Source organism: Octopus sinensis, linkage group LG3, assembly GCF_006345805.1.
Source record: "Octopus sinensis linkage group LG3, ASM634580v1, whole genome shotgun sequence".
Taxonomy (NCBI): Eukaryota; Metazoa; Mollusca; class Cephalopoda; order Octopoda; family Octopodidae; genus Octopus; species Octopus sinensis.
Window position 1 is genome coordinate 101674480 of NC_042999.1, and position 18944 is coordinate 101693423.

Consider the following 18944-nt stretch of genomic DNA (forward strand, 5'->3'; position numbering starts at 1 on the left):
TGAAATAGAAAATAGACTGACGTGGTTTGTGGGTCGTCATTGGCAGAGTGGCTAAAAATTATTTTCAAAGGTTAATCATGCTTGGAAGATAGACATTAATGTATGTAAAAACAAACATTTCTGGATTAAGGAAACTGATAATTTGAACCTAGTAATCTTCCATGGTATTATGTAGGTGAGGTATTTGCTGCTGAACTGTCTTTTTAGCTTTTGTTTTGTTTTATTTTTATCATCCACCCCATCCCACCATTTTGTAATGTGTCAGATACAATTGGAGTTCTACTGCCAAGTAAGGTACCAGTCTGTTGCTGTTGTCATTGTTGTTGTTGCTGCTGCTTAACCTCATAAAGAAAAAGACATAGTGTTGAATAGTATGGTAGATAGAGCCATATAAACTAAGAGAAAGAATTGAGCAAAGGGATAATCAAGGAATAATATCAAGTACTTAGAAGAGAAGTTAGGGATCAGGTATAGCATAAAGGGAAATTGAAAGTTAGAAGTGTCTCAGTGGTTTGAGGGGCTTTGGATTACAATATAATGTCAGTGTGAATCAGGGTTTCACTGGTTAAAAGTATGTAATGACTGCAGTACACTTGCCCTTGCACCAAGAAGAGGCATGGAAATGCTACTACTGGAGGTTGCTGGGTGAAGAGAATGCATGGGAAACAGAGAGACTACTCCATGTTGACTGAACAAGTTTGTATCAGGAAATTTTTAATGCCTTCTTAATGAACAAATACAGAAGTTCTTAGCTAAGAGCAAGACAGATATTCTGGTCTTATCCTTCCATCACTCAGGTCCTTCCAACCTTCTCACCTCTCCACCTTTCATCACCCTTGTTGCATCTGGGCCTCCAGTCCTTCCTCTCCACAACATCAACCTGCTGGAATCTTTTCCTGCTCATGTCTTCTCTACAAGTATTGACCTACAACAATTTGAACTGAACACTGACGGCATCAAATTCATTGGTCTCAGAGGGCCTACAAATGTCATGGCTGCTGCCCCTTCATGCAGACTCCATAAATTGAAAAATCAAAACATCACTGACCTGGAGATGGTTTTGACAAGGTTTCATGCTCTGTAGTTTGATATAGATGAGTAACTTGTAAGAGTTAACAATGAGTTCAGTAAGGAATCAAACCACAAAGAGGCCATCAGCTTTCAGTTTTGAGATCTCTACTGTTTACAATAATCCTCCAAACCATAACAGAGGAATTCAAAATTCACTCTCTATGGAAACTTATATACTGACAACCATTTTTCTCATTACCAAATTAGTCAGGGAATTAGAGGGAATGTTCCAAACATGGGAGCAGAGCCTAAAATTAAGAGGACTAAAAGTAAATTTATTGACAATGAAACTGTTAGTTATCAAAAGAAAATACAAAAATTTTGCCATCTAGGAAATAGTTTTGTGCAACATGTAGAAAATATTTTGGTAGAAATTCTAAACAATGTACCTGATGTAAACTGTGAGTGCCCAAGGGATGCGGTGAGGACACAGACTGGATAACAGAAAAGAGGGACATCATATGTAGCAGATGCTTTCAAATGCTCAGAAGGCTGCCTGGAAGTAGTTGACAGCCTCTATTACTTAAGTATTCTAAGTGACCAGTGAAGGTGGTGGTTATGAAAGTGTAGTAACCAGAGTTAGTGTGGTTGTTGGTCTTGTTGGTCTTGTTGGCATCGTTGGTGCTGGGTAAGATACATGAGCTATTACCTCAGTATAATTTATTGATTGCGTGCTTTCTAAAAATGTTCTGTTAAAAATTATTGCTTATTAGAGCTTTAAAAAGTGACTTGGTACACGTTAAGGTACACTTACACACACACACACACACATGCACACGTGGAACATGAGGCAACTTGTCATTTCTATAGCAATAATGAATACTTAAGACAAAGCTGCTTGCCATATGTGCTTCAATCCACCTTTCTCAGTACAGGCCTGGAACAGGCTGCACTGGATGCCAACCCCAAATTTCAAAATTGAGGGACAAGAACTATAACTTTGGATAGGAGCCTGAAACTTGCATAAGGCAGGGTCATCACACTCTGTAGTAATGACTGAAGTCTCTATCTGCTAGTTAAAATACTAGACTTAAATCTTACAAGCAAAGCACTTAGCTCTTTTTTATTCTAGTCAGTTTCAGTGACTGTAAATAGCTTCCATGCCCTACTTCATGGTCAACTGTCTTCTACGATCACTTCAAATCAACCCAAGCTTTGTGAGTAGACAGGGTAGACAGAAACTGTATGAAAACTCAACAGACAAATTTAGTAGACTTTATCAGTTTCCGAGTTTAACACTACAGTCTGGCTTTTGTGATGCCTCTTGCATAGCCTACCCTTTTGCAAGCATCCAAACTAGATCTCCAGTCAGAGGATAACTCAATATCCTGATATAATCCTTCAAATAACATTAAACTATGAGTTACAGTTTGTTTTTTCTTTTTCTCCACCAACCTCAGAAACCCCACATAGATTATGGATGCTGCCCTTCCTCCAGAGGATCTAATACTGATAAATAGGTGCATTGAATGAACGTAGAATAAAGTGTGTCATCTACTTTTATTCAGAAAAAACCTTTGCTGCAACTCAGAAAGTTTCTGTAGTCTCATGGGTGTTGCCTACCTAAGCTGTGGATATATAGCTATAAATTTTTATGTTTTATTTCTAAAATATTATGCACAGCTATTGTCAAACATATTTAACTACCAAAAAGTAGGCGAGTTGTTTTGCTCTAGTTGCTTTTTTCAGTAATTACTTGGACATCTTATCTGGTGGCTCATTATACATTATGAAGCTTAAAAATCCAAACATTTTAGTGATACTTATTAATGTCATAGAATAACAATATTCTATAAAATTTTGACATTTCTTTTTAAAGAAAGTTATTTGGATATTGTATATACTGTCTACCTCTTTTTAACATGTTGTATGGTTTACACACAAAGAGAAAAAGAAAATTAGTTCCACAAAAATTCAAAATGCAATAGAAATACATAGCAACACAATTGTTGCTATGTATTTGTAGGTTGTCAAACATTGTTAGTTCTTATAATTCATAGCATAAAATGCATTCAAATACTACAAAGGGTGCTGAAAAGTTCCTGGCTTTAAACACAGTATCAAAAATGGCCTGGTTGAAGGCCAACCCAACCTTCTAAGTTCTTTTACAGGGCTTAGGAAACCTGAAAGACTGCTGCAAGGAACTTTTCAGCACACTCCCTCCTCCATAATCACTTATGTAAAGAGAAATTTCCTTTTCATTTGTTAACATTCTGGTTAATATTGGTTCAAATATTTTTTTCTGATTATGTAACAGAATTGGAGAATTATACTACTTGTTTTTAAAACAATATAATGTTCCCAACAGTTACTATTGTTTCTAATCTTACTGTTATTGTTGTACTTAGAGCTTCACCTGCAAATAGACCTGGTATGACTGGTTTTCTTTCCATATGTACATTGAAAGCTTACTCAACAAAATACTTTATTTCCTGCTTCCCTGAGAAACATTTATCATGGAGATGCAATGGCTGTGAAATACCAACCCAAGTTCACTTTAAAACAGGATGTTTGCATTATAAACTATGAGCCGGAAACTGCCCCTGGTTCTATGATACAAACTTCTTGTTTTAAAGTGATCTAAATTAAAACCTTCCCTTCAAAGTCTGATGTTACTTTGTATTCCAAACACCAGATGAATAATGACATATTTTACATATTTCTTCACTATTTTCAAAATTGACTGAAACAAAGGCAGTGTATTTCAATAGAAAATTGGTAGAAAGGGTTAAAGTGCTACACCCACTGACCCATATCATGTGTGCAAACCTTACTACTACAACTATTGTATTGTTCCCCAGAATAAGGCGTCTTATAGTGGAACACTAGGTAATGTGATCTTGAATCTAGTGTAATATTGGAAAAAGACTATATAATTAAAACTAGAATGTTTTTAGTCAAGCCTGCCAATCAAGATTCATCTGGGCTGAACAACAACTTCATTTTACCTGACTGCTAGAATAAAACATAAAAAGCTACTCTATTCCCCATTTCCTTGTTGACCAGTTAGTCATAGGAAGATTATTCAGATGTAAAAACATTTACTCCAACAAGTAAATCAGGTCATCCATGCTAACACGGGAAAATGGGCGTTAAGCAGTCAAAAAGGAAATATCTTGTTTACTTAAGTATTGCAGATTTCTGACCAAAAATGTTTAAGACAGTAGAATAGGATCTAAGAGGGATATAGCTTCTTTTTCTAGCAGCGTGAGTAATTATACAGGCTTCTACATTAGCTCATTTTACTTGTTTTATGGGGCAGTGGAAATGATTTAAACTAGAGACATCATCATGTGTAGTCCAGTACTTTTTTTTGTTTTTCATTCAAATCCCATGAAAATCAAATTTCAGTCTTGAGTCTGTAAAATAAGGTTCCTATCATTGTACTATAATTGATTCAATTCACTATACCATTCCTCTTCAGAAAACTGCTATTTTGTATCCATGTAGACGGTGAAAATGACCAAGGGTATAAAGCACCAAACTTAGTTCCATTGCCATTAGATTCTGAGTTCAGATGTTGTTGAATAAGATTGGATTTAATACCTTTTGTCCTTCTGTGGCCCCAGTAGAATAAATATTTGTGATATACTGGTGTGAATCTCTTTTCCATAAGTTGGCTTTGATCCAAGTTGCAAAACAAGAAATCGGTATTGTGTCAGGTATGACATTTAAGGATTTACTCAATCATCTTTAATAATCCATGACATTTTTCCCTCTGGAAATCTTTATTGAAACTTGAAGATATTATGTTTTAAACCTGATTAATGTTTGCTTATATAAATTTATAAGCAAATGCTTTTAATCATAGGTTTGTTCAATCGTAGACGACCTAAAGCTAACTAACTACTAACTTACCATATGAGGAGCAAAATTTGTCCTCACAACAAACTCCAACCCTCAGTCCCTACCACTGCATTTTTAACCACTCATAAACACCCAAACACATTTACAGTACCATTTTACCAACACTATCTCTCCTATTCAATTCAGACAAACATTGAAAAAAAACCCTCAAAACAAGTAGTAGCATAAATGTGATCATTAATCCCTAAACACTATAGTAGAATGTTCAGCTTTAATAAGTGAAGAGGAACAGTAACTGTCATGTTTTGGCAGAGTTCACCTTTTCTGCTTCTGCTGTGGCCATCTCCAAAACTTACAGCTATACAGAAAGTGACTGGACAGTGGAGACAGTGTAATATGTCTAAAGTGTAGCATTGCATCCCATACAATTAACAATTGCATGTTGGAGTATATAGTCTAGTCTTCAGCTAAGTGAAAGCATGATATATATGGAATAAAAAATCTGTGAACTGCACTTATTCATTCAACTATCTGCCTGTCATATATATATATACATCCTTGATCAAATCTTATGACCTGTAGATACACAACAACAACAACAACCATCTTATTATGTAGGTTAGCCTTAGGTTTTTTTAGATAGATTATCTGCTATTCACCCTCTTGGTCATACTGCACTGAGTGAAGAGATACAGCATTAAGTAGTGAGGACCTTTCACTCTTACAGGGTAGAAGGCACCACCAGCAGTGTTGGTGCCATGTTAAAAATGCACCTAGTACAATCTGTAAAGTGGTTGGTGATAGGACGGGCATCTAACTGTAGAAACCAAGTCCAAAAAGTAACGTGCAAATAAGATATGGTTTTCCATTGCATCTAATTGGGAAGTAACTACAAATAAAAATTGACTTGGACCACAATAAATTGTCTCTGTAACAAATCAAAGTTTAATGTTTTCATTCCGTTGCTGGCTGACTTACCTTAACATTTCTTTCCTTTGGTCTCTTTTAGGTTGCTTATGGAACCCTCACCGAGAACTTCTGTGCATCCTCAGTCGAGAACAAATTCGTTTTTTCTACAGACATGGGAAAATTCGTGGTGTATACTCCATTCCACCTTTAGAGAGGTAAATACATTTTAAATCATGGTTTTTGTACTGTTGTAGTTCCAAACTGACTCCTCACTTTGTTCCAATTCTTCTAGTACAGTCATATCAAAGCACTCTCTCATTCAACTATCTATCTACTTAATTGCCCATATACCTATCTATCTTTTCATCTACTCATCTATCTATCTATCCATGTTAGTGTTACAGATGCTATCTATCCTGAGTCAAAGACATTCTAACTCTGGCCATCCCATCTTTTTTCCAGCCATAATGCATGTAGGACTACATTATTCTATGTCTTTATCTTTTTGGATAGTAGGGTTGAGAGTTGAAAGAATCTAGCTGTTATTTCTAGTAAGTTGAGCAACCAAATGGATCTCTATTGAATTGTTGTAGTTGTTAAGGACGATGTACAGTTTTTCAAAATTACTGATTTTTCTTCAATCTCTTTTAACAGTGGCAAAATCAGTTGTGGTGCCTGGTCTGAAGATGGCTTAAAGCTAGTTGTTTGCGTTGGTTCTGCTATTTTGGTAAGTCTATGTTTCTAACTACCTATCTTGTTCAAATTTTTACATATAATATTATCTAGTTCATTTTCATTGCCAGATCTGTACTATGTTATCTGTGTTGTTTGCAAAAACATTTAATTCTTAATGACTCATTTTACCTAATCATTAATTAATAGAACTTACTTTAGCAAACACTGCTGTAACGTTGTGCAGTGCAACTGAGGAATTTCTTCCACTCCATCAATCTTTTTAGATGAAAACATTTTTTTTTGTCTTTGGTCAGTAAATGTTATTTCCTATTTGACTTCTATTCCCTTCAAACTTTGCTTTTATAACCTGGGCATCAATGTTTTGAAACTGACCTATTTTCCATTATATTTCAGACAGATTCAGCACTAAGTTGCTGAAACAGAAATATTGTTATAGAAAATATTCCACTCAATACTACAATACCACGAATTTGCTTTGTTAGTTGCTTAACCTTAACAACTTGAGCATGTCCCTTAGTAGCTGGCAATATGTGCATCTCTGATCATAAGTAGGAGTAGTGAAGGAGCATCATAGTCATGTATTGAGAGGGATTCTTTGGGGTTTGAATAAATGTAACAAAAGCAAAGTCTGAAAGAAATATTAGCCATTTTTCATACTTTCTAGGGGTAAGCAAATAGGAAATAACAGTTGCTGCCCAAAAACAAAAATCATGTTACACAGTGCAATGAATGGTAGGGATGCATGCATGGCTGTCTGGTTAAGGAGCTCACTTTGTAACCACATTGTTTCTGGTTCAGCGAGGATCTTCTATTAAAGCTTTGGACCAATGAATGCCTTGTGAATGAATTTGGTTGACAGAAATGTTGTGGAAGCCAGATGTATTTATGCATGTGTGTTTTTGTGTTTGTCTTCCACCACTGTTTTGGCAATCAATATTGGTTTGTTTAAGTCCCTGTGACTTAGCAGTTCGGCAAAAGAGATAAATAAAATAAGTATCAAACCTAAAAATAAGTACTGGGCTCAATTTGTTCAACTAAACCCAAAATGGTACCCCAGCATGGCTACAATCCAATGACTGAAACAAGTAAAAGATAAAAGACAAAATAAGTCTGTTATTGTAAAGCCCTGGCTTTGCTAAAAATTTCACTTCCATTTATATTTCTCTTTGAAAATCTATATATAAACAAATTTTCAACTATATACCATGTCCATTTTCACATTCTCTATTGCTTGCTTTCTCTCAGCAACACAAGAATTCTTAACCCAACTTCCTTCTAGATCCATCCTCTCTTAGTAGGTTCCACTGACTATGTATTGTTCCTGTGAATTATGATTATGTAATGGGAATGACATTATATGAACCATTCTCTAAAAATTGATGATCAGTGGCTCTGAAAAAAAAAAGTGAGATAAAAGTAGTTTTTACTATATTCAGCAAGCAAAATATAATGTCCTGAAGTGTTTTGTTTACATTTAGCCTATCTTCATGACTAATATTTTTATAGTGATGGTTGTCTTATTTATTCATTCTTTGAAAACGTCTTAATCTTGAAATTCAAGTCAGAAGTTTCAAACCAGTCACTGTGTTTAAACAAAAACAAAAGCAGGTTAATTTACACACACACATAAAATTTCAAGAACAAAAAAAAGACAGTCAGGGTAAATAATTTCATACTGTAAAGAAGAAACAAAGGATAATTTAATAGTTTGGGTGATGTTCTTTGTTAAGAAAAAGGAGAAAAGAAACAAATGTTCTGTAATGTTTCTACAATGGACATGGCTTTTTTTTTTTTGTTTGTTTTTAACAAAGGGCACATTCTAAAGTGTAGAACTATACTCTTTTTTTTTTTTTTTTTTTTTTTTTTCCTTACAACATATTAATTACTTTGTACACCTGTCTTGTTTTTGTTGTAGTTTCTGAAATCTTTTTGACTGTCATTATCACTCTGATACAAATTATATCTCTAGGCTTCTTGGGCAAGTGCCTTCTACAAAAGCCTTGGGACTGACCAAAGCCTTTTGAGTGGATTTGGTAGACAGAAACTGAAAGAAGCTTGTCGTGTGTGTGTGTGTGTTTGTTTGTCTCCCACAACTGCTTGGCAACCAGTGTTAGTGTGTTTACATCCCCATAACTTAGTAGTTCTGCAAAAGAGAATGATAGCATAAGTACCGGGGTCAGTCATTTGAATGAAAGTTCAAGGCAATGCCCCAGCATGGCCACAGTCTAATGCTTGAAACAAGCAAAAGAAAAAAAAATACATTCTTAATCTGTTTTTGAAGTAAAGATAGAATTTTTTTTTATATGTACCTTTATTATGATAGAATTGTTCTGATAAAGAGAATTAACAACACTTTGCTCTATTAGTATAGAAAATATCATTGAAAATACAATGTTAAATTCATCTTAAGAATGGATTGATGTAGTCACTTTCTTGCTATTATTCTTTATTTGTTTATTTTTCAGATCTACAACTGGAGGTCAATAGATGGTGTTATTAGTGAATTTGACACAAATGTATGGAAAATTCCAGAGTAAGTATTTTAAAGTGTAGAGAGGGTAGGAAGAGGGAGATGCAGTGAGGATGTTGAGAAGGGAGGAAGCTGGTACATCAGATGACCAGTGTTAGAAGTGGGACATGGCTTATTAGGCATGGCAGGTCACTTTGCAACCATGTGGTTTTTGGGTTCAATCCTACTGAGTGGCACTTGGGGCAACTCTCTTCTGTTATTGCTTCAGTCTGACCAGTACCTTAGTGAATTTGATGAACAGAGACTGTGTGGAAGCCCATTATTTATGCACATATATACACACACACATATACATATATATAAAAAATTTACCCATCGCACCCTGCATATGTATGTGTGTGTGTGTGTGTGATGAACTTCATACACTTCTCTTCACATGCACTCATGAGGTAATACATAATATAGTGGGGCTGGACTCAAAACCATATGACTGAGCAGCCAGCTTCTTAACAAATGTGTGTGTGTGCACATTGCACACATGACCTTTGCAGTCTCTTCAAGTCCTTTGAGACCAATGCAGTACATTTTCCTCTTTTACAATTGATAACAATGATGCATTCCCATGTGTCAGGCCTCTGGGTTGGGAAAGAAGTTAGTGTGCGTCTGATGGTGATACAAGGTGGGTAACAAGAGTAGAAGAAATGGATGTGTTAAATTAGCTTGAGTTGGAAATGGTAGATAATCACCTAGCTCTGAAGAGCAGGGGCCATTGTGTTAGTGAGAGAAAAAGCAGAGTGAAAGACAACAGAGTGGGTCTGTTGGTTGAAGTGTATTGGTGACTCCATGCCAGTCTGTTAGATGAGTCCCTTTGGGATGCAGTGTAGAATGTATATTCACTGTGTGTAGCTGTAGCACCATAGCAGTTGTGGGAGCATTATATTATTGTAGATGTGGTTCTCACTTGAACTGTGTAGAGGGTTATTAACAATTGGTGTAGGTATAGCTCTTCAGCCTGCTCCCCAACCACGTGGTTTCAAGTTCAGTTCTATAGTGTCACCCCTTGTGCAAGTGTCTTCTACTATAGGTCTGGGCCAACCAAAACCTTATGAGTGGATTTGATTTGAGAGAGGGAAAGTGAAAGAAGCCCATCATGTGTGTATATGTGTGTGTGTGTTTGTCCCTTTGTCTTGACATCATGTGATCATTGAAAATGAATGTCATTCATTTCCAATATTCTGCAAAAACGTGTGGTCATGGGGAAATCTAACTGTAGAAAATTTACCTCAATCAATATCATCCAACCCATGTAAGCATGGAAAAGTAGGCATTAAAACGATGATGATGATTATGGATTGAGGAACTATACTTTACTAATCTCTTGATTTTATGTCTTGGTATAAATTACGTAGCAATATCAATATTCCTGAGACAGTAATAAAACTTTATTCTTTAGAATATTTCAGCATTACAAAAGCTTTTATTGCCAAACCTGTTTTTAAATTGCCCTCTGTTGTGTAAGCACTCTGTAGAATTTCATGGACGAGAAAGAAAACTTTTGTAAAGAAGTTGTATAATACGTTTTATTGATCTATGTCAGTTTTCAATGGTAACCTAAAGTTTACATATCTAGCAACATATTTGTCTTACAATATTTACTGCCAAGCAATCTTTTGTTACGGATACCTGTATGCACTGTATTATTCCAACTGGTCTCTGGACACTCTTGTACAGCCAAGATTGCCAACAAAAGAAGACCCAGTTATATATTCTATGCGTAAATGTCAAACAAGAATGAGTGCTCAACACCGCATTGGTGGATAAAATTTCTTTATTTGTGTATTAAGGCTACCATTGGTTTCATGATAAAAACATCTTAATATATATATATATATAGATATATATTTATAACATTTTTTAAAATTATTCAAAAAACAGAATGTCATAAGCTTTAGGGAAACATTAGTGTGTGTTTTGTGAGTAAGCACTTTCATTGTTCGACTTTAGAAACACACATGGAAAATTGATCAGTGAATTTGCATACACACAAAATATACACTGTATGCAGGCTTCTTTCCCAAAGGTTTGTGACATTCTGAATAACTTTGATACAATTATTGTCGATTTGAGACTAAACAACACCCTCTCCTTTTCAAGTACTTGCTTATGCTAATAAAATAATCCTCATTTGTACTGAATAATGCCCCAGGATTGCTTGCAGCTGTACTATTGTATCTTTTTACAGCTAAGCAGTTAACTGAGTCATTAAGCATTATATATATCTATAGAATATCTCAGCTTGTCTAATTTAAATTCAAAATATTAAATGCAAAATTTATTTCCCTTTATGAATCACGATTTCTAACCTGGGACATTTTCATTTCAAGACATTTTTGAAAGTCAGATCTATAAAGTAAATATTTATTAACAGTGTTATTTTACATTGCACATCCTAACTTCTGTAATACCTCCCTCTTTGGGAGCTAGTTAAACTGATTCCCAAAATCTGCATTTTTTTAAAAGGAAGTAAAAAATTTGAAAATCAGCTATATTAATGTAGTTTTCTACTCTTATTGCTATGAAGGCATGATGTGGATAAAAAAATTGGAGGAAAAAGTTACAGAGGTTTAAAAATTTTTTAAAAAACTATTTTTAGCCAATAGCAAGACAGAAATTTTCTGTGTTTAGCGGTGTCAGCTTTAAGGTTGTACCCTGTGAAATTTATAGTTTAGCGTCTGTGAAGTGACCTGTTCATTGTAGGTTTCTAAATAAGCAGAAATACCTAATAAAATCAACATGTATTATCTTACTGTTTCTTTTGTCTCTTCATTGATTTCTATAGTGTTTTATATGTTTTTATTTTTTTAATTTGTTATATTAATATATTTGTCTGCATGTGTTTACTTTATGCTATTTCAGTATTAAGTATATGTGTCATGTATTTGTGTACATCATTAATATATAAGTGCATGTATGAATTCATATATAAGTTTATATGTACACTTATGCATTCATGTGTGTGTGTGTGTGTGTGTGTGTGTGAAAAGGGGACGTCTGTCTCCAAAATTCCAAAGTTGAGTAATGTTTTCATGCTTGGATTTGTAAACTAGGATAAGAATAACATTGGTCAACGAAGAATTTGTCCCAAGAAAAAGAATACCTGTATCATATATGTTTTTGCATACAGAGTTCAAAAATAATGTCAAATTATCTGTATCACCCACAGTTTTTCTGTTCCACAATATCTCTCTCAGTTCCTGTTACATGGGCTAAATTTCAGTTAGGCTGTTGAAATGTGAAGCTAACGGTCTAAGAAATTCTCCTAATTTAAATGTTTATGAACAGAATTAACCTAGTGAAATCATAAATCCAGCTATCTGAGTCAATGAGTCCTTGAAGCTTGGCAATACTGAGTCGATGAGTCACCGATGCTTTGTCAGTACTGTGCTTGAAGTGTAGATGTGCAGTTGTATACTAAGTTCACATATTCCATTCACCTTCATAATGCCAAAAAACTGTATAAACATTGCAAACAACTTTTGCTATATTTGTGGTGACTTAAAACTCAAGTCACAAAGACAGCATTTCACGCTATTGATTAAAAAGTGCCATGTGCATTATTTTGATTGCAAAGTGGGTGACCAGGATAAAAGCTGGGCCAGTTGAAATGAATCTTGTGGTGTGAAGAATCAACACAGAACAACATGTGGCACAGACGCAGATGAAGTGAAACACAACGCAGCATGCGGTTGTCATGGTAACAAGCTGTTAATGCCTTGCTGTCTGTTGATTGGCTAAAATTACCCAAATTTCCTAACTTTAATGCCAAATAACACCAGATTCTTTAATCTACGAGATAAAGTAATTGGTTGATCGTAATCAAAATTCAGAGTTGCATCACTACACCAAAATTGAAAGCAATCTGAGCAAAATTAAAGGGGGCTGATTTTGTGAATCAGTTTAACTAGATCCTCTCTTTGCTTCAGGAAATGTGATTATTTTTTGTTAAAGGTTACTGACAGATTTTATACCTTTTTAAAATTTTTTTGTTTTTACTTTTTGGCAGTGCATATTAGAATTTAGAGTATTGAAGATAGCCAAGATGATTAACTACCTTGCCTTGGAAGCCTTTTATTATAGTAGTATAAGTAAATAAGTAGCAAGTATTGCTGGAATTGACTCACTGTACCTTTCAAAATGCCTAATCAAAAATTATTAGTATTAGTATTTATTTGACTTTTAGCTAATAAGGTTTCCAATGTGTATTTCTAACCCTCTCAGTGGCAATCCACCTATGCTGCTCATGGCATCCACCAGAGACCATATTAAAGTGATTATACTTAGATTAAAATCAATATTGAAATTTCATTATTGCTGGAATGAAAACATAAGATTTCCATCAGTAAATACATTAGTCTAATTAAGTCATGCTCCACTAAATAAGTTACATTTATTTTACTACATTGCTTCTAACTTTTGATTGCTTTGAAAATAAATTAATATACATGAAACATATCTTATGTGTTTCATATATATCAATTTATTCATGTTAGAAATATAGCTGTTCGATTCACTTCAACATTTAAGTTTAATTTGTCAAAATATTTTCATCGCTTTAAGACCGCGACCTGTTCACTGACAAAAATTCGTGCTGCACGGATTTTTGTCAGTGAACAGGTCGCTGTCTTAAAGCAACGAAAATATTTTGACAAATTAAACTTAAATGTTGAAGTGAATCGAATGACTTTTGTGTGTTTCTTAAATGGCTTACAAACACCTTCTACGCTGCAATTGTTTTCGTTTCAGCACACAATCTCAGATCAAATCACTTGCTATGCAAGTACATCTCCATGAAGAAATATAGCAGTAAAAAATCGAAGTGACTTCACAATAACGACTAGAATTTGTTGGCTAAAATCTATTGTCTACAATGTCAAAACCTTAATGTTAATCCCACATTATTTGCTCAAATCATGTTATGTCTTAATTGTATTCTCTTTTAATATTTGCTTCTAGACTGAAAAGCACTGTAACTGCCATAACATCTATGCAAGAAAACCTATTTGCTTGTGCTGCTGAAGTGCCATTAGAATCTCTCTGTAAAACAAAAGACATGTTTGTGGTTCCAGGTAAGTATTTTACATTATAAGCCATCATGATTCTCATTATCAATCTAATATACAATTTTCCTCACTAACATGACCTAGGCAGATTTTCAAGGTCCTTCATCTGTCATAAACTGAACCTGACTTTGTAAACTACATTACTTTATTTTAATTACAGGATGGGAGCACTAAGCAGTGATGTGTATAACTGCAATGTTATTACCAATTCAAATATGCTAATAGCACATTCAAACTTATAAACAAGCCATTCACTGCCATGGAGAAAATTTCTCACTGTAAACAAATGGTATAAATACACCTAAATCAGCTCACGGCACCATCTATCAAGATTGTGAAATGCGAACATTTCAGACAGGTTATCTCCTCTTGAGTCACAGAAACTGGATGGAGGTGCTGCAAGCTGATAAGAGAGACAATCTCTCTTATGCTATTCCAATAATCATGTCAGCTGGTGTATTTACACCATTTGTCTACAGGGAGAAGTTTTCTCCATGACAAAACACAGTGAATAGCTTGTTTATGAGTTCGAATGTGCCACAGGCATATTTGAACTGATAATAACATTGCACTTTATTTTAAGTATACTATCAACTAAGAGCACATTTTTGCTCACAAATACACAAACACACATTGTCCAGTTACAGGACATAAAATTCCCAACTCAGTTGTCTCTCTTCTATAATACCTAGGTCATTCATTCATTGTCTCAGTTTATATGATACTAGCAGTATCGCCTGGCGTTGCTCGGGTTTGTAAGGGAAATAACTATATAAGCATTTTTAGAGAGTTACTTCCCTTATATAATAGCAAAAAATGCATTAAAAATGGGAAAAAATTGTGGTAATTTTTTTTTTAAATTGTAGACTCATCGTAGATGCGCGCTAATACCCAGAAGGGCTCGATATGAATCACGACTATAAGATACCCGCTTTTGGTTAAACGGCACCGCAAAATGTGGGAGTAGTTAGGAATCTAAATCATAGGAGACAGACACACAACTTCACTTTTATATATAAAGATTTCTCAAATTCACATTACAAAACATTAATTTTGCACAACTAGCTATATTCTCAATTTCATATTTCTGTCATTAATGTGTTTGGATATTTGAAGTGGTTTTATAATACTCTCCTATAACTACATCAATTTGAGTAAATATTGATTTCTAACATAGGCACAATGTCACAAATTTTAGAGAATGATGGGTATAGTTGATTAAATTGACCCACTTACATGCCTAGTATTGTGTCATGATTTACAATGATATAGCTCAGAATTCTTCTTAACTGAGGAGTTATTATAAACACTGTCAGACATTCCTATAATTGCTGTTCTCTATAAAGACACAGCAGACTATGAACATTATGGCTGTGAACTTAGGATGTTGAGTTATTGACCAAATACTTATGTATTCAAACCTTACAAGTGTTATTGTTTTAGATAGGAACTTATTTCCTTTATTAGGCTAGTGTACCAGACTAAATAAAAGAAAAAAATGAAAGAAGAGAAAACAGAATCCACTCCTATTTAGCTGTTTTATTCAGAAGCCAGGCAGCACTCGTGACCTTTGTGACTTCTTGGCTGGGGTGGAGTTCACACTTTGTGCTACATCTTCATGGGTCAAGGCACAAAGAGTGAACTGCACAAAAAGTATCCCATTGTCAGGTGTTGATTTGAAAAGGGATCACCTTTTCAAAGTCTGCTATGTCTGGTATCTAGCTATGAAATCAATGGCTTCAACTGGTACATATCATCCCATGCAAGCAAAAAATGGGGATGGAGTGGGGATAGATGTCAACTTGTGGCCTGATCTAATAACAACACTTGATTTTCTGATAAATTCAATAATTATTTGAAGATATACTTTTAATTTTATGGACTTCAAAGTTTTGCTAGTCATCAGCAGACTGCCTAAAGATAAAAAGTATCAAATTTGTATTCAAATCAATCTTTAAACAATATTCAACAGACATTGAACTTTAAAAATGTGTCTTTATTCTTTTAGCCCTTATATTTTCTGAAATATTTCATCTGGAGATTTTAAGAGCCAAAAAAGAGTGTGACACTCTTGGGCAAGTGTCTTCTAAAGCCCCAGGCCAACCAAAGCCTTATGAATGGATTTGATAGATGGAAACTGAAAAAAGCTCATTGTGTGTGTGTGTGTGTGTGTGTATGTATATATGTATATATATGTATGTGTGTGTGTGTGTGTGTGCGTTTGTCCCCCACCATTGCTTGACAACTTGTATTAGTTTGTTTCCATCCTTGTGATTTAGTGGTTCAGCAAAAGCAACTTACAGTATAAGTACCAGTCTTATAAAAATAGTAATGGGGTCTAGTTGTTCAACTAAAAACCTTTCAAGGTGGTACCACAGCATGGCTGCAGTCCAATAACTGAAACTTAAAAAATAAAGATTTACTATTGATATAAAAACATCACATACTTTAAGTAATAAATGGCACCCTAACAATTACGATGATGAGGGTTTCAGTTGAAATTAACGTACAAGTGGCTGAGTACTCCACAGACATGCACACTCTTAATGTAGTTCACAGAGTGACTCAGTATGACACAGAATGTGACAAGGCCAGCCCTTTGAATTGCAGGTACAACCCATATTTGCTAGCTGAGTGGATTGGAGCAACATGAAATAAAGTGTCTTGCTCAAGGTTGCAACACACCACCAGGTATTGAACTCACAACCTTGTGATCATAAGCTGATTATCCTAACCACTAATCTATGCTCAGATAAAAAAAAAAAAAAAGAGATGTAATATTAAGCTGTCAAGTGCAAGGGAGTTAACAAATATTGTCTTGATATCTCTAAGCATAGAAGATGAGAAACATCTGAAAAATGAAATAAATGAAATGTCTAAAGAAGTAGCAGATATTAAAATAATAATTTCTGTAGCTAGATTTTCAACTACTTCATTACATGAACTGTGATCATTGTCAAATTGAAGAAATTGAATTTTATTATAAGAACTATCATTAACTTCATCTATTTGTGATAGATTTTGTTTTATATTGTATCACTCTTAAAAAAGAATTATTATATCTGAGTCTGACTCCAAAACTATTGCTTATTGCATTTGTGTTATCGAAATAAACTTGTAAAGTTGGATGCTCTTATTATACCATGGAACAGGAATGATGTAGATATCAGTTACTCTGTCTCTTACACACACAAGTACACGCACACACACACACAAACACACACCTTTTATCTTTTTCAGTCATTAGACTGCAGCCATGCCTTGAAAGGTTTTAGCTAAATAAATCAACTCCAGTACTTTTTCTGTTATGCCTGGTATTTATTCTAACCATCTCTTGCCAAACTGCTAAGTTGCAGGAATGTAAACACACCAACACCAGCTGTCAAGCTGTGGTGGGAGACAAACACAGACACAAAGATATATACACACACACACACACACACGATGGGCTTCTTTCAGTTTCCATCGATCAAATCCACTCACAAGACTTTGGTCGACCCTAGGGTATAGTGGGACTGAACCCCAAACTATGTGGTTCTCTCTCTCATCATCATTTAACATCCCCTTTTCCATGCTGGCATGGGTTGAATGGTTTGACAAGAACAGATGAGCCAGAGGGCTCCACCAAGTTCTATATCTGCTTTGATGATAATGATTTAATATATATACTAAACTACCTATGACCCAATAGTTCAAGGTACCCGTGGTCCGATTCACGCAAAACTTGTTTTATTCCATTTGTATTCATATTTCAATGATACCTTGTGTTCACAGTAAAGGGCAATAACTCCAGGTTTCACTGCTTAAATTTGTGGAAACAACCTCCCACCCTCACCCCCAAAATGCCTATCTCTGGAATCCGTGGTCCGATTTACACAAAACTTGTTTTATCTTGCTTGTATTCATATTTCAGGGATATCTTTCTTTCAGAGTATTTTCCTATTATGTGCCTGTTTGGCTGTATTAAATTACACAAGCAATCAATCACAGACTTTTAGTATTATATAGATATCAATAATAATAAATGCAAAAGCAAATGTCAGTATGTCATACTCTTTCAACCTTACTCCTCCGACCCCCCTCTCTCACTATTCAGTAACACTTCTACTATTCCTCATGCTTTACCCCTCTCTCATCATCATCATCGTTTAACGTTCGCTTTCCATGCTAGCATGCACCAGGCTCCAATCTTGATCTGGCAGAGTTTCTACAGCTGGATGCCCTTCCTAATGCCAACTACTCTGAGAGTGTAGTGGGTGTTTTTACGTGCCACCGGCACGGGGGGGCAGTCAGGCGGTACTGGCAACGACCTCGCACGAATCTTTTTACACATGCCACTGGCACAGGTGCCAGTAAGGTGACGCTGGTAACGATCACGCTCAAATGTTGCCTGTTACGTGCCACCGGCATGGAAGCCAGTTAGCCGCTCTGGCAACGATCACGCTCAGATGGTGCTCTTAGCACCCTACTAGCACAGGGCACAAGTGCCAGTAAGGCGACGCTGGTAACGATCACACTCAAATGGTGCCTTTTATGTTCCACTGACACGGAAGGTTTATTAGCCGCTCTGTCAACGGTCACACTCGTATGGTGCTCTTTGCACCCTGCTAGCACGGATGCCAGTCATCGATTTTGATTTTGATTTTACTTGCCTCAACAGGTCTTCGCAAGCAGAGTTTAGTGTCCAAAGAAGGAAAAGGTACGCATAAGTGGGCTGGTTATGCCTCTGGCATAGGTTCACTATTCAATTACACTTCTACTATTCCTCATGCTTTACCCCTTTCTTACTTTTCAATGACATTTCTAACTGTATCAAGTAATTTAACCATAACACGTTTCATAACATTTGGACCTGAAATACGTTTTGAACC

The 18944-nt window shown here is 35.3% G+C and overlaps 1 protein-coding gene across 2 annotated transcripts in view; it reads left to right on the forward strand.

Annotated features, from left to right (window-relative positions):
• The window catches only part of LOC115209800 (WD repeat and coiled-coil-containing protein), a 99734-nt gene that overhangs the window by 50764 nt on the left and 30026 nt on the right, over positions 1 to 18944 (forward strand). For both annotated transcript variants that reach the window (XM_029778348.2, XM_036501204.1), the window contains exons 4-7: positions 5888 to 6002; positions 6442 to 6514; positions 8949 to 9016; positions 13967 to 14079. In XM_029778348.2, coding sequence (XP_029634208.1) covers positions 5888 to 6002; positions 6442 to 6514; positions 8949 to 9016; positions 13967 to 14079 — 369 coding nt within the window. The remainder of the gene's footprint in view (positions 1 to 5887; positions 6003 to 6441; positions 6515 to 8948; positions 9017 to 13966; positions 14080 to 18944) is intronic.